This window comes from Podarcis vaucheri (genome assembly GCF_965113315.1).
Source record: "Podarcis vaucheri genome assembly, chromosome: 7".
In the NCBI taxonomy this organism is placed as follows: Eukaryota; Metazoa; Chordata; class Lepidosauria; order Squamata; family Lacertidae; genus Podarcis; species Podarcis vaucheri.
Window position 1 is genome coordinate 83153735 of NC_138765.1, and position 21407 is coordinate 83175141.

The window sequence follows — 21407 nt, forward strand, 5'->3', positions numbered from 1 at the left end:
AAGAAGGCAAAGTGGTGACAGAGCAGAGCTACGGGCAGTGAAGACCAGAGATGGGGAGCTTGTGGTTTTCAAGGTGTTGTTAAGACTCCCAACTCCTGCCAGCACCAGCCAGCCTAGTCTATAGTCAGGGATGACGACAAGGATGGTGGTAGCTAGGGGCAGTAAATACAAGTGAGGGTCTAGTTTGCGGATGGGGAACCCAACGCCCTTCAGGTGCTATTGGACCCCAGTTCCCAGCAGCCAACAGTCTGGCCAACAGTCACCAGGGATGATGAGACATTAAAGCTGCCCACCCCTGCCTTTGGAAAGGCAGATTGGCAATGGAGGGAGCCAGAGGCACTGAAGGCAAGTGGGGACCCTGTGGCCCTGCAGACAATGCTGGTGGTGCTGTGGGTTAAATCACAGAGCCTAGGACTTGCCGATCAGAAGGTCGGCAGTTCGAATCCCCGCGGCGGGGTGAGCTCCCGTTGCTCAGTCCCTGGCTCCTGCCAACCTAGCAGTTTGAAAGCACGTCAAAGTGCAAGTAGATAAATAGGTACCGCTCCGGCGGGAAGGTAAACGGCGCTTCCGTGTGCTGCTCTGGTTCGCCAGAAGTGGCTTAGTCATGCTGGCCACATGACCCAGAAGCTGTACGCTGGCTCCCTCAGCCAATAAAGTGAGATGAGTGCCGCAACCCCAGAGTTGGTCACGACTGGACCTAATGGTCAGGGGTCCCTTTACCTTTATCTCTGATAAGCCTCAGCAACCAGTCTGGTTAATGGTCAGAGGATGGGAGGTGGAAGGCCACAGGTCCCCCATCCTTACGTTAGAAGAGACAGAGATGACCTGTCATCAGAGACAGAGATGACAGGTCACTCTCTCCATCTCTGGCACCCACTCACGGCACCAAGAAACCCCTTACTTGAGCAGGAATTTGAAGGATTGAGATTTAATCTCAACACTCGCATACTCAGGGAAAGGATTCCCGGGTTGACCTCAAACAGCTGCTTGGGTGGCTGAGCTGACCACAAGGAGAAGTTTTGCCACAGGGCAGGAGTAAAAGAAAGTGGATAATGGGGAAAAGAAGTACGTAAGAGGAGCCTGGTGGATCAGGCCAGTGGCCCATCTAGTCCTGTGGCCAACCAAGTGCCCCAAACCCACAAGCAGAATGATTCAAACACAAGAGCAAATCTCTCCTCCTGCCGTTTCCAGTAACTGGGATTCAGAAGCATGGCTGCGCCTGAATGTGGAGGGCAGAGCAAAACCATCGGGTACAGTACTCATCAATAACCCCCTTTGCTATGGGGGGGGGAATCAGAGCCCCATCCTAGTATAGGAGGTGTCCTGGTGCTGAGAACCACAGCTAAGAGTCCAAGGCAAAGCAGGCTCCAGTTTTCCAGGAAAGATCACACTTCCGTGGAAAAATACAGCAGGTGGAGGAATCGGCAGAACTGCAGGTTAACACAGGACGCTGCGTCACACCAAACATGAAGGTGGCTATCAAAAACCATAGGCTGTAACAAGTTCCACTCCTGCTCAGAGAGCAGACCAGTTGAAGTTAATGGACATGGCTAACTCAGCTCCAGTGGGCCTGTTCTGAGTAACACTTTGTTGGCTAACAGCTGAATATACAAGGCGTCAGGTGTGAGCGAGGCATGCTCCATTATTCACTTAAATTTATCATTGCATGTACAGCCCACCTTTCCTCAAGGTTTTGCCCTCCCTGTTCTTAATCCTCACAGCAAGCTGAGGCTGAGAGACAGTGAGTGGCCTTCGAGGTCACCAGGTAAGCTTCGCATGGCTGATCTGGATTTGAACTCGGGACGCCCAGGTCCTAGCCCAACACTTGCTTTTGGCTGCTTTACGCCTCCTCTCCTACAGACACCCCATGGGGCTCCCAGTCATGTTAGTGTTTCATCAATGAGCCAAGTCACTTAAAGGAGCTGCAGGCATTCCTAAGCACAGCTTCGAAGCTGCAAGTGAGAAATAGTTCTGTATAGCCAGAACCTTGCAGACCGCTTCACCAACTAAAGACAGACTTTTCATACCACTACTCCTCAGCAAATAATTCTGAAAGGTTTCCGAGAGGCCTTAGGGCAGGGGTCAGCAAACTTTTTCAGCAGAAGGCCGGTCCACTGTCCCTCAAACCTTGTCGGGGGCCAGACTATATTTTTTTTGGGGGGGAGAGAATGAACGAATTCCTATGCCCCACAAATAACCCATAGATGCATTTTAAATAAAAGCACACATTCTACTAATGTAAAAACACGCTGATTCCCGGACCGCCCACGGTCTGGATTTAGAAGGCGATTGGACTGGATCCGGCCCCCGGGCCTTAGTTTGCCTACCCATGCCTTAGGGGAAGGTGGGGGTCCAGGTTTTAAATGCAGCACATCGGAAGGGGGTTCCAGTGGCAAACCACCACCTTTGAAACAAAAATCTGTACTGAGCTCTCCAAGAATTTCGTGTAGGGAGCCTCTCCCAGCCCTACCTGGAACCTTCTGCATGCAAGGCAACTGCTCTGCCACTGAGCAGGGGGTTTCTCCAGACTCTGGAAACATCGGCAGCAGGGGGTGGGGTGCAGCTCCCAAATATAGGGAAATGAAAATCGGAGCACCGATATCTGGCAATAACAGGTGATACTAAAGGAGGCTGCTTGCACCTAAGAAGATGGTGGAGAGACATTTTGCTGGGAGGGGTGATTAGAAAGTGGGGGGGGGATTGCCAGAACTAAAGGAATATGGGTGAGGATAGGCAGGTGTCAGCATGGGGGTGGGCTGGGTAATAGTGAGGGTCCGGCAGCAAAACCAACAGGGGTTGGGGGGTGTCAATATAGGAAGGGGTTGCTTTGAAAAGAATTTCTTGCTGGGGGGTGGCAGCAGATGCTGGGCTAAATAGAGGATGGGAATCAAAAAGAAATGTGCTTTTCGGGGGGTGCTTTTATGCAGCAGCGGGGGTCCCCTTCGGAGGATGCAATTTTTGGGGGTGGGGCTATTTGGGAAGGAGAGATCCAAAGGACCTAAGACTTAGGGCGCGCGCAGGAGAGTCCCCAGGAAAGTCGTGCTGGGTCCTTCTGGTGCGGCGGGGGGTTCCCTTTCTGAAGATGCAAAACTTTTTTGGGGGGAGGGGGGAGATGGAAGTATAGGCGGCCTCACCCATAGACGTCGGTGCACAGGCGCGTGCCCACCACGCAAACCACCTCGATCCGGTTCCCGAACTGCAGCCGAAGCGTCCGATCGCGCCCCATCGCGCCGGGAGGAGCCGCCTCGGTTGGTCCCACAGGTGGACACTGAGTCCCGCCGCCCGCCGGCCGCTGCCTGCCTAAGCCCGGCCCCGCCCCTCGGTGCGGGGGGGGGGAGGGAAGGAGGCTGTCAATCAAAGCCATTTGAAAAGAAAGAGAGAGAGCAAATCGCCCAGCTCTCCATTAAAGAGACCGAACTGTATTTTTAGCAAAGTCGGGGGCGGGGGGGGGTGTTAAATTGTTTGCGGAGCCAGAGAAGCGCCCGGCGTAGCGCCGCCTAGAGGTCACCTGGGACTTAGCTCTCCCACCGTGCCTCTGAGCAGGTGCAGAGCGCATTTCTTTAGTTGCAAAAGCATTTATATACCGCTGCGTCGTAAAAAAAAAAAAAATGTGCCGCAGCGTTTTGCCACATGGTTTAAGCATAGGGAAAGCTTTAAGCAGCAAGAACCGAAAGACCATAGTTTGTTTTTAAGAAGGTGGGGGAGGTGAACAAATCCATGCAGGGGGAGATGTTTATTTGTCAGGGATAACAGAGAAATAGATTCATTTTTGTCCCCAAAATCTTTGCACTATTAAGTATTCTGACTGTGACATTTTACTATTTCTTTAACATTTGTTGTGTAAACAGACTGCCCGCTTTATTGCTCCCTATCTACAGAACCCTGATCTTATATTCTTTCCAGGCATGCACAGATAAGGAATCATAGAATTGTAGAGTTGGGAGGGGCACCCAACGGTCATCTAGTCCAACCCCAAGTATAGTATAATGTAGTTCAGAACGGATCAAGAGTTCCAAAGAAAAGTTACTTAGGCCTTAAAGCAATGCTGGTATTTACTGCTTAAGTTGAAAAAATGAATGTAAGTAAAAAATCAAACTGTGCTTCTGGGTAAGATGTAGGCAATTTAAAAAAATTGATGCGAAGGGATGAATTCATCCTTGGGTGGCCCCTTTAGATGGCAAGATGCTTGGCTAAGAGGTTCTTCTGCAGACCCATCCCTGGCTATAAGACATCGCAGAGAAGTAGAGCCTCCAAGTTAAGAAGAAGTCTACCTTGGACTGCCAACCTCCTTGGGATGCTCAGCAAAGAGGAGAGCTGTTTCCTTCAGATGGAATCCTGGAAGATTCAGGACTGCTAAAAGGAAGTCCATCTTTAGGCAGTGGAGAGCTGAATGGGATTCGCTCCTGCAGGAGGGCAGTGAAGGCCATTGACTTTGATGGCTTCAAGAGAGCATTGGACAGATTCATGGAGGAGCTATTGATAGTAGCTATTGATGTGGCTATGCTCTTCCTCCGCGGCCAGGGGCAGCAATGCTTCTTTTCTCCTAACTGAAATGAAACCAAATCATAGGGTTGTTGTAAATTCCTATAACAGGGTCGCCCCGTCCAACTCCCCACAATGCAAGCATCACAACTAAACGCAAGTGGGTGGTTGGGGGAAGAGGCAAGACAAGTCAGCTGGAAAATTCAACGAAAAAAGGAGGGAGCCCACCTAGAGTCTTTTAAGGTCGCTGTGGCCAGATATGCTTTAATTAAGATACGCAACTGAGGGTGGGCCTTTGCAAGCGGAGTGGGTGACGGGGTGGATTGCAGGAGAAAAATTCAGAGCTGGTGCCAGGGGAGCTGGTGGAGAATAACGCATGCCACCGCTCAGCTGGGTATTCATCCACCTTGTCAACATTCTGGTGCAATGAGTGTCTCCACGGCAAGCCACAAATGTCACCATTAACTGTGCTAAATTATCAAGGGAAGTAATAGTGCCACCGTATTCTGCTCTGGTCAGACCTCACCTGGAGTACTGTGTCCAGTTCTGGGCACCACAGTTCAAGAAGGACACTGACAAACTGGAACGTGTCCAGAGGAGGGCAACCAAAATGGTCAAAGGCCTGGAAACGATGCCTTATGAGGAACGGCTAAGGGAGCTGGGCATGTTTAGCCTGGAGAAGAGGAGGTTAAGGGGTGATATGATAGCCATGTTCAAATATATAAAAGGATGTCACATAGAGGAGGGAGAAAGGTTGTTTTCTGCTGCTCCAGAGAAGCGGACACGGAGCAGTGGATCCAAACGACAAGAAAGAAGATTCCACCTAAACATTAGGAAGAACTTCCTGACAGTAAGAGCTGTTTGACAGTGGAATTTGCTGCCAAGGAGTGTGGTGGAGTCTCCTTCTGTGGAGGTCTTTAAGCAGAGGCTTGACAACCATATATCAGGAGTGCTCTGATGGTGTTTCCTGCTTGGCAGGGGGTTGGACTCGATGGCCCTTGTGGTCTCTTCCAACTCTATGATTCTATGATTCTATGACAGCTGCCCTGAATAGAAATCTTTTGCCCCTGCCCCACCACCATCCAGTCCCCCCCACCAAGTATGTCTGTGGGGATTTGCAGGGTAACAAGAACGGGGATCAGGCTAGGAGGTAAACTGAGCTCAGCAGCTTCCTCTGATGTGGGGCAGAATTCCCCCCCAAAAAAATTTCCCACCAGTTCTAGTGTTATGAGAGAGGGAGAAAACCTATTATTCACCCACTTTCTCCATGCCAGGAATAATTTTATAAACTTCTGTCATGCTGTCTCTTATTCGCCTTTTCCCTAGACTCAAAAAACCCCAAATGCTGCAACCTTTCCAATCCTGAATTGGGTCCAGTTGCAGCGCCTTCGAGATCTATGTTGGGTAGGAAGGATATTAATAAATAATATATCCTCTCTGGCCGCCCTGAACATTTCCACAGAAAGCTTGTTTGTTTCAAGATGTACAAAGCTGCATTCATAAAGGCTTGTTTTCTTTTTGGAAAGTGCAGATTCTCGTGGGTTGAAACAAACAAGACTGTTTATCTCTTCTTTTTTTAAAAAAAATAAATATTTATTGAGATTTTAAACAGAAAACCCTCCTTCCAATCAAACCAAAAAAAAGAACAACAATATCACACTCAAAGCAAAACAGATAAATACAGTAAAAACATATAAAAGGTAAAAAACAAAAAGAAAAAAGACAAACACAAACATAAAAAAGACATAAAAATCCAAATTTTTACTTGTTGTTTTCATAACCCTTCTTCCTGACTTCCTCACATCTCCCTTTTCTGTGTTCCTTTTTGCACACTCATATTCAGCAATATCTTACCCTCTTTCAGATCTTAATCTATATTATGTATTTCAACCCACTGTGTCTCCAATTTTTCCCTTTATATCCTTTTGATTAGATTTGACACAGTGTACTCTAATTTTTCCACCCTTGTCTTTTGAGACATTTGTTACATACTCCTTTTACTTATATCACTAATGCCACATTGTCTTTATATCTTGCATCATTTTAGCCTTCCAACATTTTAACATTCCAACATTTTACAATATTTTTGCAAATAGTCTTTGAACTTCTTCCAATCCTCTTCCACTAACTCTTCTCCCAGGTCTCGGAAGACTGTTTATCTCTTCTAAGTGCTCCATTGTGGGGTTTTCGACGGTGCCAAAAAGGACTCGGGTTACCTCCTGCCGGGATTTGGAGGATCAAGCACCAGAATTTATAGGGACCTTGACTGTTCCTCTGAAGAGCTCATGGGGACAAGGGCTCCTAGGGACGCTTGCAATGGGAACGCATTTGGGCTTCCAGAAGCCAGAGTCCCTGGGTGGCCCCGGCACAGCTGTGGGTAGGTTGCAAAGTTTTTAGGGCAGGGCTTGATTATCTGAGGCGGGTTTCACTCTGACAGCTGCTTAGAACACCCTGATGCAAACCCAGTACATATGGATCTATTTAAAAGCTGGTTGCCTCTGGGCATATGCAGAGTGTGTTTTCCTTAGCAAGTTGCAGCTACATCAATGAATGGGTTTCTGGGTCTTTTGGGTCATTGTCCTGAAGTTTAGGACTAAAACTATGTTTCGGATGGAGACTCCTTGTGGATTTCCTGCACAATATGGCTTTTGGATTCCCTTAAAAAAGAAATGTTTCATAGAAATCATAGTATTGTAGAGTTGGAAAGGACCATGAGGGTCATCTAATCAAACCCCATGCAATGCAGGAATATTTAAGTGATACATTGGTCACATCTGACCATACTTTTAAAACACTGTTATCTACCACTTTGTGCTTCCCCCAAAGAATTCTGGGAACCATAGTTTGCTAAAGGTGCTGAGAGTTGCTAAGAGACGCTTAACAAACTACAGTGGTGCCCCGCAAGACGAATGCCTCGCAAGACGGAAAACTCGCTAGACGAAAGAGTTTTCCGTTTTGGAGGTGCTTCGCAAAACGAATTTCCTATGGGCTTGCTTCGCAAGACGAAAATGTCTTGCAAGTTCCTGCGGGGGTTTTTTGCCTCCCCCCCCTTTTCTGAGCTGCTAAGCCACTTATCTGCTTATCTGCTAAGCCGATAAGCTGCTAAAAGCCACTAAAAGCCGCTAATAGCGCTAATCCGCTAATCCGTCAATGGGCTTGCTTCGCAAGACGAAAAAACCGCTAGACGAAGAGAATCACAGAACGGATTCTTTTCGTCTTGCGAGGCACCACTGTATAGTTCCCAGGATTCTTTAGGGGAAGCCTCAAACAATGCATGCATGGTTTGATTGTCTGGTGGCTTTTGTTATGCTACATGCAGTGGATAGGAATTTCTGTCCTCTTGTGCTAGAAACCTCCTCTCCTCTCCTGCAACTGCTCTGTTTACCTTCTAACCCAGGGGTCCTCAAACTAAGGCCCGTGGGCCGGATCATGCCTGAGGGACTCTTTTATCTGGCCCACGGCAATCCCCGCTGCCGCCGCTTGCTCTTACCAGCGCTGCGCTGCGGCTGCCCACTTCCCACTGCTGATCCAATAAAGTCATTGCCCTAATACAGATAGTAGAATCTTTAAAATCTTACTTTTATGCAAGCCTCATTTTACTGTATTTCATTTTTATAAATTTTTCTGTTTGTTTATCTTCACTTACAGATCTGTCTTTTGCTTGCACCTTAAGGGCTAACAACTTACTTCCCTTTTCACAGAAAGAGGCTGAGACCACGCCCAGATCCCTACCTATCCACAACGCTTTGTGATTTCTAAACTTTGAAACATTGCACTCTGTGTTTTAATAAAAGCCAGAGCACTGCAAACCCAAGGGAAAGTTCTGAGGGTGGGTGGGGAATTTTGGAGGCCCCTTGAGTTCTCTTGGAAATAGATCCAGGCTTTTCTAAATAAATAAATGGAATAGCATTGATGCTCAGTGAAGAACCTTAAAATAGAACAAGCACCTCAGCACCTTACTGCCTGTCAACGCCTCTGGCAGAGCTCACAAATCTTTTGTCCTGAAAAGGGTCATATGGCTTATTATTCCATAGATGTCTCCCTCTGTGGGGATTTATAGTACAGACCTCTGAGCATGTGCAGTTTTGCAGCTGAAACTCACATCATTGCACCTTCACGACTGCAGGAGCAGAACAGGGTGGCTGTGAGATTAAACACGTTTACTTGGAAATAAGCCCCATTTTGCACATAATGAATTAAAGAAGATGTTTAAAGTGACTCAGTGACTGTTCCCAAGATGTCTAAAGGATTATAGGGGCCGAGATTCCAAAAGAGATGGTTAAGTTGTTTATTTATGCTACTGACGCAGCCAGTACTGATGTGCAGAAGTGAAAAAAAGAAGTCCCAACGAAAGAAGTATGGATCTTAAAATTAATGGACTTTGCAGAGATGGCAAAGCTGACAGCAAGAATAAGAGATCAAAAGGACGAGAACTTTGTCGAAGAGTGGAGGCTCTTTTCGGACTCTCTGAGAAAAAACTATATAGCCAAATGAAATCGCAAGCAGGACTTGAATAATGGGCAAGGGAAGGAGAATAAATAAATGATTGTTATAATTACAACCCCCTTCATGGATCACCACCTTGCCGTGGCGAAGGGGCTTGAATAACTCAGAGAAGCTATGAGCTATGCCATGCAGGGCCACCCAAGATGGACAGGTCATAGTGGAGAGTTTTGACCAAACGTGATCCACCTGGAGCAGGAACCGGCAAGCCACTCCAGTATCCCTGCCAAGGAAACTCCATGGACAAAGACAACAGGCATATAAAAGTTATGACGCTGGAAGATGAGCCCCTCAGGTCGGAAGGCGTCCAACATGCTACTGGGGAAGAGCGGAGGACAAGTACAAGTAGATCCAGAGCAGATGAAGCGGCTGGGCCAAAGCCGAAAGGACGCTCAGTTGCGGATATGCCTGGAAGTGAAAGGAAAGTCCAATGCTGTAAAGAAAAATATTGCATAGTGTCACGGCTGCCTCAGGTCCCAGCTCACAAAGGACCAACGCCAGTTTCTCTTTATATACAAAGGTCTTTATTGAAGTCCATTAGTTGTTCCACAGTAGCGGCACGCAGCCATACGTCTGTTAGCTTAGACCGTAGAAGTCCCTTCTGAATCGGTGCCCCCCCTACACCAGCTTTAGATGCTTGCTTTGCTCCACCTCCTCCTGTCTTTCCTTTTCCGCAGGGTCTTTCTGCCCGCTGGAGTTCCGCCCCTCCTAGATTCCTCTGACGCTGAATCTCCCGATGGCTCTCCCTCCCTCCTGCGGGCTTTGGGACCTGGCTCCTCCCCCGGGCTCTCCGTTTCCCCGCGCGCTTGCACATTTGAACTTGGCGTGCGCGCCCAGTTTCCAACCCTTCTCCTGATGGTAACGTCACTCCTTTTACTGCTCCCCTCCCCTTCCGGAAGAGTGGCTTGTTCTGACCTCCCCTCCGTTCCAGCCAACGGAGCTGCTTCTCCTGACACACTGGAACTCCCCCCCCCCTTCGCTACGCTCTGGAGGGGAAGCCGGCTTCGATTTCCAGCTGCTGCTTCGGGATTCCCTGTTGGCTCTTTCCCCCTGATGAGTTCCCCCTGGGGCTCCTCTCCCCCTGGCTACAGGCGCCCCCTCCTGGGAATCCCCTGATTCGCTGGAAAAGCTCATGGAGTCCCTTGGGCCACAGTCCTCCTCCTCCTCGCTGTCCTCGGACTCTGCCCAATGGTCCTCCCTCTCCTGCCTCCCATGTGCCTCTGCCCCTGAACCCCTGACACATAGGAACCTGGAATGTAAGAACCATGAACCTGGGTAAGTTGGATGTGGTCAAAAATGAGATGGCAAGAATAAATATTGACATCCTGGGCATCAGTGAGCTAAAATGGACGGGAATGGGCGAATTCAGTTCGGATGACTATCATATCTACTACTGTGGGCAAGAAACCCGTAAAAGAAATGGAGTGGCCCTCATAGTCAACAAAAGAGTGGCAAAAGCTGTACTGGGATGCAATCTCAAAAATGATAGAATGATCTCGATACGAATCCAAGGCAGACCTTTTAACATCACAGTAATCCAAGTTTATGCACCAACCACTGGTGCTGAAGAAACTGAAATTGACCAATTCTATGAAGACTTACAACACCTTATAGAAATGACACCAAAGAAGGATGTTCTTCTCATTATAGGGGATTGGAATGCTAAAGTAGGGAGTCAAGAGATAAAAGGAACAACTGGCAAGTTTGGCCTTGGAGTTCAAAACGAAGCAGGGCAAAGGTTAATAGAGTTCTGCCAAGAGAACAAGCTGGTCATCACAAACACTCTTTTCCAACAACACAAGAGACGACTCTACACATGGACATCACCAGATGGGCAGCATCAAAATCAGATTGATTATATTCTCTGCAGCCAAAGATGGAGAAGCTCTATACAGTCAGCAAAAACAAGACCTGGAGCGGACTGTGGCTCAGATCATCAGCTTCTTATAGCAAAATTCAATCTTAAACTGAAGAAAGTAGGAAAAACCACTGGACAGGTAAGATACAATCTAAGTCAAATCCTTTATGAATACACAGTGGAAGTGAAGAACAGGTTTAAGGATTTAGATTTGGTGGACAGAGTGCCTGAAGAACTATGGATGGAGGCTCGTAACATTATACAAGAGGCAGCAACTAAAACCATCCCAATGAAAAGGAAATGCAAGAAAGCAAAGTGGCTGTCCAACGAGGCCTTACAAATAGCGGGGGAGAGAAGGCAAGCAAAATGCAAGGGAGATAGTGAAAGATACAGGAAATTGAATGCAGATTTCCAAAAAATAGCAAGGAGAGACAAGAAGGCCTTCTTAAATGAGCAATGCAAAGAAATAGAGGAAAACAATAGAATGGGAAAAACCAGAGATCTGTTCAAGAAAATTGGAGATATGAAAGGAACATTTCGCACAAAGATTAACATAATAAAAGACAAAAGTGGAAAGGACCTAACAGAAGCAGAAGACATCAAGAAGAGGTGGCAAGAATACACAGAGGAATTATACCAGAAAGATAGGGATGTCTCGTACACCCCAGGTAGTGTGGTTGCTGACCTTGAGCCAGACATCCTGGAGAGTGAAGTCAAATGGGCCTTAGAAAGCACTGCTAATAACAAAGCCAGTGGAAGTGATGGTATTCCAGCTGAACTATTTAAAATTTTAAAAGATGATGCTGTTAAGGTGCTACACTCAATATGCCAGCAAATTTGGAAAACTCAGCAGTGGCCAGAGGATTGGAGAAGATCAGTCTACATCCCAACCCCAAAGAAGGGCAGTGCCAAAGAATGCTCCAACTACCGCACAATTTCACTCATTTCACATGCTAGCAAGGTTATGCTTAAAATTCTTCAAGGCAGGCTTAAGCAGTATGTGGAACGAGAACTCCCAGAAGTGCAAGCTGGATTTTGAAGGGGCAGAGGAACCAGAGACCAAATTGCAAACATGCGCTGGATTATGGAGAAAGCTAGAGAGTTCCAGAAAGACATCTACTTCTGCTTCATTGACTATGCAAAAGCCTTTGACTGTGTCGACCACAGCAAACTATGGCAAGTTCTTAAAGAAATGGGAGTGCCTGATCACCTCATCTGTCTCCTGAGAAATCTCTATGAGGGACAAGAAGCTACAGTTAGAACTGGATATGGAACAACTGATTGGTTCAAAATTGGGAAAGGAGTACGGCAAGGCTGTATATTGTCTCCCTGCTTATTTAACTTATGCAGAATTCATCATGTGAAAGGCTGGGCTGGAAGAATCCCAAGCCGGAATTAAGATCACCGGAAGAAATATCAACAACCTCAGATATGCAGATGACACAACCTTGATGGCAGAAAGTGAGGAGGAATTAAAGAACCTTTTAATGAGGGTAAAAGAGGAGAGCGCAAAATATGGTCTGAAGCTCAACATCAAAAAAACGAAGATCATGGCCACTGGGCCCATCACCTCCTGGCAAATAGAAGGGGAAGAAATGGAGGCAGTGAGAGATTTTACTTTCTTGGGCTCCGTGTTCACTGAAGATGGTGACAGCAGTCACGAAATTAAAAGACGCCTGCTCCTTGGGAGAAAGGTGATGGCAAACCTAGACAGCATCTTAAAAAGCAGAGACATCACCTTGCCAACAAAGGTTTGTATAGTTAAAGCCATGGTTTTCCCAGTAGTGATGTATGGAAGTGAGAGCTGGACCATAAAGAAGGCTGATCGCCGAAGAATTGATGCTTTTGAATTATGGTGCTGGAGGAGACTCTTGAGAGTCCCATGGACTGCAAGAAGATCAAACGTATCCATTCTTAAGGAAATCAGCCCTGAGTGCTCACTGGAAGGACAGATCCTGAAGCTGAGGCTCCAATACTTTGGCCACCTCATGAGAAGATAAGACTCTCTGGAAAAGACCCTGATGTTGGGAAAGATGGAGGGCACAAGAAGAAGGGGACGACACCATGGCCGGAGAGCGCTGACTTTTTTCCTTGAACATTTGGACTGAAAAAGAAATAACCCGTGAGTAGTACGGAATTTGGATATAAAAAATCTCTTTTTTCTTGAATTTGGAACGATCGGGGGAGTGCTAAAAGCAAGTCCGCCCCCCCCTTCCTGCAGATTTTTAAAGCAAGAATTGGATAACTAAGGTGGAGAGACCATCTCTCTCTTTGTGAGATAAAAATTTCACGATTGGCATTAGAAGTTTTGTGCTGGAGGATGAGAACTGAATTTTAGAAGTTGATGTGGAACCCCCCCCCCCCGAATCCGGGAGCGATCCATGAGCGAGCCTGTTGAGGAGACACAAGGAGTTTGACAGCTGTCAAAGGAGCTGTCAAACGAGCTTTCAAAGTGAGAAAAATTTGTTTACTATCTTTGAGGACTAGATGAGTTACATTTGATCTTAAGTTGTTGGAAACAAAGAAGAAATAAATAAATAAAGTTACTGATTGTTGGAGAAGGACTACTAAGTAACCAGAATCCCTCTAGGGAGGATTCTGAAACATTACAATGGCTGCAGATGGAAAATTACAGACCGAGTTAGAAAAAATGTTTCTCCTTGTGGGAACGTTACAAGACCAGAGCACAGCTATGGCTACAAAGCTTGCGACCTTGAATCTTAAAGTAAATAATCCTGTTGACTGTGTTAAGGACTTGACAAAAAATAACTCTGCAGCTGAATTAGAAGAGATTTTTTCAGAACTAGAGGAGAGAGAAGGAGGAGCGGAAATATTGCTGGTGGAAAGGGCCAACCAGAAGCCTACAATTGTGGAATATAAAGAAAACAAGGAAATTCTGGATTACAAAGAAAACAAGATTTGGATTATGGGAATTTGGGCTGAAATTAAGAATGAAGTAGGGAGTGATCCCTTTATGGGGGGATCGGAAGAATTACGGATTGCAAATTTGTCCAAGATGAAAGGGGAAGCCTTTGGGACACTTGGAACATTTGGACTTAAAGGAACCAAGAAATATGAGTGGGGCTCCGTTTTGGATTATGGAGGACTGGCTGGAAGAAACTTGGACTTTATTGGGATAGAGCTCCTTCGAGACCCGATGACCAGCATAAAGGACTATCAACAAAACCGGCGGAGAGGGACTGACGGAGATTTGAAGGCCTCGGACGTGAGAAATCCAGGCTAAGAACTGATATTGTGGATACCTTCTGTTCTGGTTAATTAAAAAGAACTAAGTTTAAAAAAATGATTACAATAATATTGTGAAGATGAGAGTAAGAACTTGCTGAGCCAACTATTGGAATTAGGATGTATGAAGGGGTGGTGCGGGGAAGTCAGAGAATGTGGTTAAGAAAGTAAGAATTTGAAATTATACATGTTTGTCTTTGTCTTTGTGTGTTTGTGATGTCAATATAAAATGTGAAAACCCAATAAAAAATTAAAAAAAAAAACAAGAAGGGGATGACAGAGGATGAGATGGTTGGACAGTGTTCTCGAAGCTACCAGCATGAGTCTGACCAAACTGCGGGAGGCAGTGGAAGACAGGAGTGCCTGGCGTGCTCTGGTCCATGGGGTCACGAAGAGTCGGACACGACTAAACGACTAAAAAACAAACAACAAACAACAACAATAATTACAACAGAAAATAAATGGTAAGTAAATTGAACAACGTCAAATGTTGCGTAAAAAACTAAAACAAAGGAAATAAGCCCCAATTTGCTAAAGAGAAGAAAGGTGTGTTTCTAAAGTCAACACAGGAAAATGAGGACTTGCATCCATGTTACCTGACCATATGGCTTCTGAAAGATGCAGGCAATGTTTTTTTCAAAGGTCTGATTTCTTTATAAGGTATATTTAAATCAGCCCTTAATTCAGAACCTGAGGACTAGAATCTTGCTCTGTTTTAAGAGAAAAGCTGTAGCTCCATGCATGCAGAATGCCCCAAATTCAATCTCCAGGTAGGGCTAGGAGAGACCATCTGTCCAAAAGCCCTGGAGACCTGCTGCCAGTCAGTGTGGAAAATATTGAGCGAGATGGACCCAGGGTGTGACCAGGTATAGGGCAGCTTCCTCCGTTCCTCCTCAAATCAGCCCTTTATCCAGAACAATGAGGACTAGAGGCTTGCTTCATTTTTAACAAAAAAGGACCACAGCTCAGTGCTAGAGTAGATGCTCAGCTTACAGAAGGTCCCAGGTTCAATCCCTAGTGGCATTTCCAGGTGGGCTGGGAAACCCTAGAGAGCCTTTGCTGCCGGTCAGTGTAGACAATTCTGGGCTTTCTGCGCTCTGATGTCCTAAGGGAGGAGCCTAGCTGAGTGGTTAAAGGACCAGCATTGCACGCACAGTTCAAGAACTATGAGGACTAGACTCTTAAATTATTTTTAGGTGAGGGACTGTAGCTCAGTGGCAGAGCCCCTGCTTGGCATGCAGAAGGTCCCAGGCTCAGCCTCCAAGGACTGGAGTTGTCTCCTGCCTTAAACCCTGGAGAGCCATTGCTGCCAGTCAGAGTTGACAATACTGTACTGAGCTAGAGGAACCCATGGCCTGAACCAGACTTGTTTATCATGGAAACAGGAAGCTGGCCCTGCCTGCAGTATGTGTGCCTGGGCAGGTAGAATTCTGGGCTCACGCCTGGAGTATAAAGGTGAGTCAAACATCAATATCTTTGCTCTGCTTTCCTCCAAACCCATACTTGTAGGTCACAGACGGAGACATCCTCTTCCCCAGATTGGCGAAACCACCTGCAGTTTGGCGCTGGCTCCACTAGAGGTTGCCAGCTCACCACCTCCAGCCCCTGAAAACAGAACAGAGTTAGGACCATAGAACTGCAGAGTGGGAACGGGATCCAAGGGTCATCTAGTCTAACCCCCTGCCACTTTGCAGTTCCGGAGGAAGGTGTCCTGGGCCATTTTCTTTGCGACCCGGACAGGAGATGTTTGCTGGTCTGAGCACCGTAGCCCATATGAGGCAGGAGGACCTTCCTGGATATCTCAGCAGCGCCAACAGTCCTGGAATAAGGAAATGATTTAGGTGTGCTGCACAGCACGTGCAAAGTGCCTTTCTCTCAATGCTGAGTAATTGGGGTCTGCACACCAGCGCACACACCCTACCTAGGATTAAGAGACAGGGCTTCCGAATAACAAATGTGTGCTGCAGAGCACGTGCAGAGCGCATTTTAGTACTGAGTAACCAGAGTCCATACACAAACACACATAAATCCCTAGGATTAAGAGACAGGGCTTCCGAATAACAGAGGCATGCTGCAGAGCATGTGCAGAGCGCCTTCCAGTACTGACTAACCAGAGTCCATACACAAACACACATAAATCCCTAGGATTAAGAGACGGGGCTTCCACATAATAACAATGTGCTGTGGAGCATGTGCGAAGTACCTTTCTCTCATCCTTTTTCTCTCAATGCAAAAATTGACAGGAGTTGAAGGATTTGTAAGTGAAAAGAACCATTGGGAGAGGTTTCTCCAAGATAGTAACTTCTGCAGAGGAAATATTTGGGGTCATTAAGAGTCAAGGATTGCCCTCCTGTACAAATTCAGATGGTTTATATACCGTATTTTTTGCACCATAACACTCACTTTTTTCCTCCTAGAAAGTAAGGGGAAATGTCTGTGCATGTTACAGAGTGAATGCCTGCGAGTGGCGGGGGGGGGGGATCTGCTGCAGTCGTGAGCAGAGGATCCATGGTTCCCCTTCCTTCCTTCCTCCATGGTTACAAAGCATGGATCCACATGGATCCTCAGGATTTTTGCATTGGGCTACTCCAAACTCACTGTCAGATCACATGTCTGTGGCCACAGCATGAACCACAAAAATCATATATCCACTATTTCGTTTAGAATATTTTTTTTCTTGTTTTCCTCCTCTAAAAACTACGTGCGTGTTATGGTCTGGTGCGTGTTATAGAGCGAAAAATACGGTACTAATGTATGCAGTGCTTTTTTTCTTAAAAAAAAAGTTTAGGGGTACTCTCATTTTGACTGCTGAGACTTACTTCTGAGGAATCAGACCAGGGGATGGCTGCAATCCAAAACAAACACACGTGCTTACACACGCACGCACAAAAAAGGAAAACGCTCTTTGGAGAGCTGAATCATCTCCTTGCCAGTAACCCACACCAAGCAATAGCCTCTTCCCCTGTGAACGCCAAGCTCTCGCCATCTTTTTGCCGTTGGTGACAAGCTTCATTTCGTGGCACCCCTAACATACACACACCACAAAAATATGTGCACGCCCCCCAAGAAATAGGAGGAGCCCTTGTTTGATCTTGCGCCCGCAGATACCCCAGAGCGTGCAGCAAGCTCCGCAAACGCCCAGCGCAAGCAGCGCTGCTCTGGGAATGGGGTTTGGGGTGAGGGTTTGGCTTCCCCAGATGATCAGAATGGGGTGGGACATTACACACTCCCCCCCACAAAAAACCACAGCCACCAACTTCATCCTTGCAGCCATTGGCAGCCCTTTTAGTTTCTTCTCCCGTTAGATTCAAAAAATGTTTAGGGGTACGCGTCCATGCATCCCCCCAGAAAAAAGCACTGAATGTATGTGTGTTTCAGTGGCAAAATTCAGGGTGCTAAATTCTGAGGGGCCACAGCCAGATGTGCCCCCCTCCCCATCCCTGGGGCAAAGGCGGCAGAGTAGCCCAGGCTTACGGTGAGCAGGCATGGACTGAGGGAGGCAGACAAGGGGTGACCCCGGTGTGGCCCAGGGAAGTAAAGGCAAGTGATGGTCTAGTCCAGAATGGGGAACATCATGTTTGGCCTTCCAGATGGAGTTGGACTGCCAACTCCCATCAGCTGGCCGAAGCAAAAGTCAGGGAAAAGGGTGGGAGTTGTTGTCCAGTAACATTTGGAGGTCTACAGGTCTGTGTCAGAGGGCAAGGAGCTCCCTGCAAGCCGTTCTGAATTATTTACCTCTCTGCACAAGGCAGGAATGGAACCTGTACTCTCTCTCAAGTGCCCGCTCTGTAACCCAAGGGATCACACCTCTCTCCCATCAAAAACCATCCATTAACAAATCCCTTGCAGAAACACCCAGAGGAGGGAAACAAAAGCACCCAACCAAACCAGTCCGGTTGTGAAATCGAGCCTTTCCCACACGCCCCTCGTCGGTTTTGTCATCAATTCCGCATGTCAAATTGGCGGGTTGTTCTACAAAGCCGGGATTATGTTCCTGACGGCCCCAGTCCTGGCACGTGGGCAAGTGCGCCCAGGTTGCCAGCCACACTTTGCCTCCCACGCTTGTGCTGTGTGTGGCTCCCCTATATCAAAGTTCAGCAGGTAGGCAGCCTGGGGGTCATTTTGGACGCATGGCTGTCCATGGAGGCGCAGGTTAATTCTGCGTCCAGGGCACCTGTCTATCAGCTCCATTTGGTACACCAGCTGAGACCCTACCTGCCCACGCACTGTCTCGCCATGGTCGTCCATGCTCTGGTTATCTCCCACTTGGACTACCTCTACCTGGGGCTACCCTTGAAGGGGACTCAGAAACTACAAACCATCCAGAATGCAGCAGATAGACAGGTGACTGGGAGTAGCTGCTGGGACCATATAACACTGACCCTAAAGCATGAGTAGGCAAACTAAGGCTCAAGGGGCCAGATCCAGCCCAATAACCTTCTAAATCCAGCCTGCAGATGATCCGGGAATCAGCTCGTTTTTACATGTGTCCTTTTATTTAAAATGCATCTCTGGGTTATTTGTGGGGCACAGGAATTCATTCTCTCCCCCCTCCCCACAGAAAAAAAATATAGTCCGGCCCCCCACAAGGTCTGAGGGACAGTGGACCCCTGCTGAACGAGTTTGCTGACCTCTACCCTAAAGGATCTGAGAGTCTTCTGGTGGTTCCCTCACTGCAAGAAGTAAAATTACAGGGAACCAGGCAGAGAGCCTTCTTGATAGGAGTGTCTGCCTGGTGGAACACCCTCCCTTCAGATGTCAAGGAAAGAAAGAACTATACAAATTTTGGAAGACATCCAAACGCAGCCCTGTATTGGTTTTTGTTATTGTTATTTTTTTATATGTGTTGGATGCATATAATATTATTATTATTATTATCATGGAATAGGATGTCCCTGTTTTCATTGGGAAAATGTTGGAAGGTATGGTTTTGGCTGCCCTTTTCTGAATGTAAGTGGCTGGGGCAACCCAGACAGAAGGGTGAGGTACAAATAATAAAATTATTATTAAGTAAGAGGATAAGCTGTATGCGTGCCAAATAGATACAGGGGATTACCAAGAAAAGAAAAAAGGAATGTAGACTCCTTGGGGCAGAGACCTATCTTCCTGCTCTTATTCTATAATGCTCCAGATGCTGAATTGTGTTATATTGTTACATACTTCACTGGTATTATTACTGATGACTAATAATGAGAAGCAGGGTGCACATACTCTAAATCAGGGGTTTCCATATGGTGGTTCATGAACCACCTGCAGCCTGTAGGCTTCGTTCAGGCAGCTGTTAAAATACATTTAAAAGTCACACAGCATTTAGCAGAGCCCATTGCAATTGCTACACCAGGCAGGGAAATCATTTAGTGGGTCTACCAAGATACTCCATACTCTTATCTCCCTTTAAAGCCACCCAAGTTGGTGGCTACCCATGTATGCTGTGGGAGGGAGTTCCACAGTTTAACACTGCGCTGCATGAAGGACTTTCTTTTATCCATCCTGAATCTTCCAACATTCAGCTTCATTGAATGGCAACAAATTCTAGTGTTATGGGAGAGGGAGGGAAAAATTCTCTGTCCATTTTCTCCAGGCTATGCCTAATCCATCACAGAATCATAGAATTGTAGAATCGGAAGGGACCCCGGGAACATCTAGTCAACCCCCCTGCAATGCATGTCACCTCTTATTTTTCTCTGAACTAAAATATCCCAAACGTTGCAATATTTCTTCACGGGGAGCCACTCCATCCCCTTGATAATTGTGCAGACCCTCCAAGTGTCCCTATTTTCCAGGGACAGTCTGAGATTTACAGAAGCTGCCCCGGTTTCGGATTTGAACCTGAAACGTCCCATTTTCCCTTAGGACACCCCTATTTTCATCAGAGAAATATTGGAGGGTATGGAGTTATGCAACCCTATGAGCCAAGGAGATAAGTAACTGTACAACCTTTAGAAGACAACTGAAAGCGGTCTGGTATCAGGAAGTTTTTATTATGTGTTATTATGATTTATATATGTTGGAAGCCACCCAGAGTGGCTGGGGCAACCCAGCCAGAGGGGCAGGATATGAATAATAAAATTATTATTATTATTATTATTATTATTATTATTATGGAATAGGCAGTAGCGTAGCGTGGGGGGTGCAGGGGGGGCCGGCCGCACCGGGTGCAACATCTGGGGGTTAGGGTTAGGGGGCGCAAATCCACGGGTTAGGGGGCGCAAATCCACGGGTTAGGGAGCACAAATTACTTGCCTTGCCCCGGGTGCTGACAACCCACGCTACGCCACTGGGAATAGGATGTCCCTGTTTTCATTGGGAAATGTTGGAAGGTATGGTTTTGGCTGCCCTTTTCTGAATGTAAGTGGGCAAAGTTGGACAATTTCATGGAGGATAAGTGTTTTAATGGCTACTAGCCAGGACTGCTCTTCTGCTCGGTTCCTGCTTATGGGTTTCTCATGCAGGGCACCTGTGAGAAGAGGATGCTGGCAGATCCTGCAGGGATGATCTGGCCTGATCCTGCAGGGCTTTTCTTAACTTCACAAGCAAAGGGACCCCTTCATGACCCTAAGCCACCAAGACCGGATTTGCGACATTCTTCCTGCTCTGCCCAGCAAAGACTGTTTGCTACCAGGAAAGGTAAAATGTTTTACCAGAACTTTATACTACTAATAGTTTAAAGGGGGGAGGGGAGGACCTCTGAGTCAATGCAAGATTTCAGCATGCAAACCCAGGGCTTGTGCCAAAATAAATCATGCAGGACGACTCTGACAAACAGCATTAATCATAAGTTAATGCCCAGGTTTGGCTGAGGCTCCTTGGCACTGATCGTATATCTTGCCCCAGGATTTAAATGGAGAAAAAAGAAGACATGCCTCAGTTAATTATACATATTACAGAAAATAGCCTGGGAATGGATTGTTCTGATCATTCTAGAGGGTTCTGGTGGGGGAACCCTAAGGAATGCATGAAATCATAGAATTGTAAAGTTGGAAGGGACGACGAGGGTCATCTAGTTCAACCCGCTGCAATATTTTTGCCCATGAGACTCGAACCCAGGACCCTGTAATTAGGAGTCTCATGCTCTGCTAACGGAGCTATCTAAAGAATCACGTACAGAATTAGGCCATGGTCCACCCGGCTTAATATTGTCTCCACTGACTGGCAGCAATGGCTCTTCGAGGTTTCCTGGGACTTGGGACCTTCTGCATGCCAAACAGGTGCTCTGTCACTGAGTTACAGCCCTTTCCTTAAGACATAAGAAGATAGGGCGCTGTGTTATACTAAGCCAGGCTCTTTGGTCCAGCTACACTGACTGACAGGGGCTCTC

At 46.9% G+C, this 21407-nt stretch overlaps 1 protein-coding gene and 1 long non-coding RNA gene across 3 annotated transcripts in view; both read right to left on the reverse strand.

The window, feature by feature from the left end:
- The window catches only part of LOC309538267 (protein-arginine deiminase type-2-like), a 52615-nt gene extending 49324 nt beyond the window's left edge, over window positions 1-3291 (reverse strand). Inside the window, exon 1 of the mRNA XM_082233612.1 lies at window positions 3135-3291. Coding sequence (XP_082089738.1) covers window positions 3135-3226 — 92 coding nt within the window. The 5' untranslated portion in view covers window positions 3227-3291. The remainder of the gene's footprint in view (window positions 1-3134) is intronic.
- Window positions 3292-4038: 747 nt separating this feature from the next.
- LOC309536514 overlaps window positions 4039-21407 on the reverse strand; it is a 48215-nt gene continuing 30846 nt past the window's right edge. The window contains exon 5 of one of the 2 annotated variants that reach the window (XR_014221548.1): window positions 4039-4547. This is a non-coding gene — a long non-coding RNA (uncharacterized lncRNA). Of the gene's footprint in view, window positions 4548-21255; window positions 21322-21407 lie in introns of those variants that run through there. The other variant, XR_014221549.1, reaches the window with a different exon arrangement.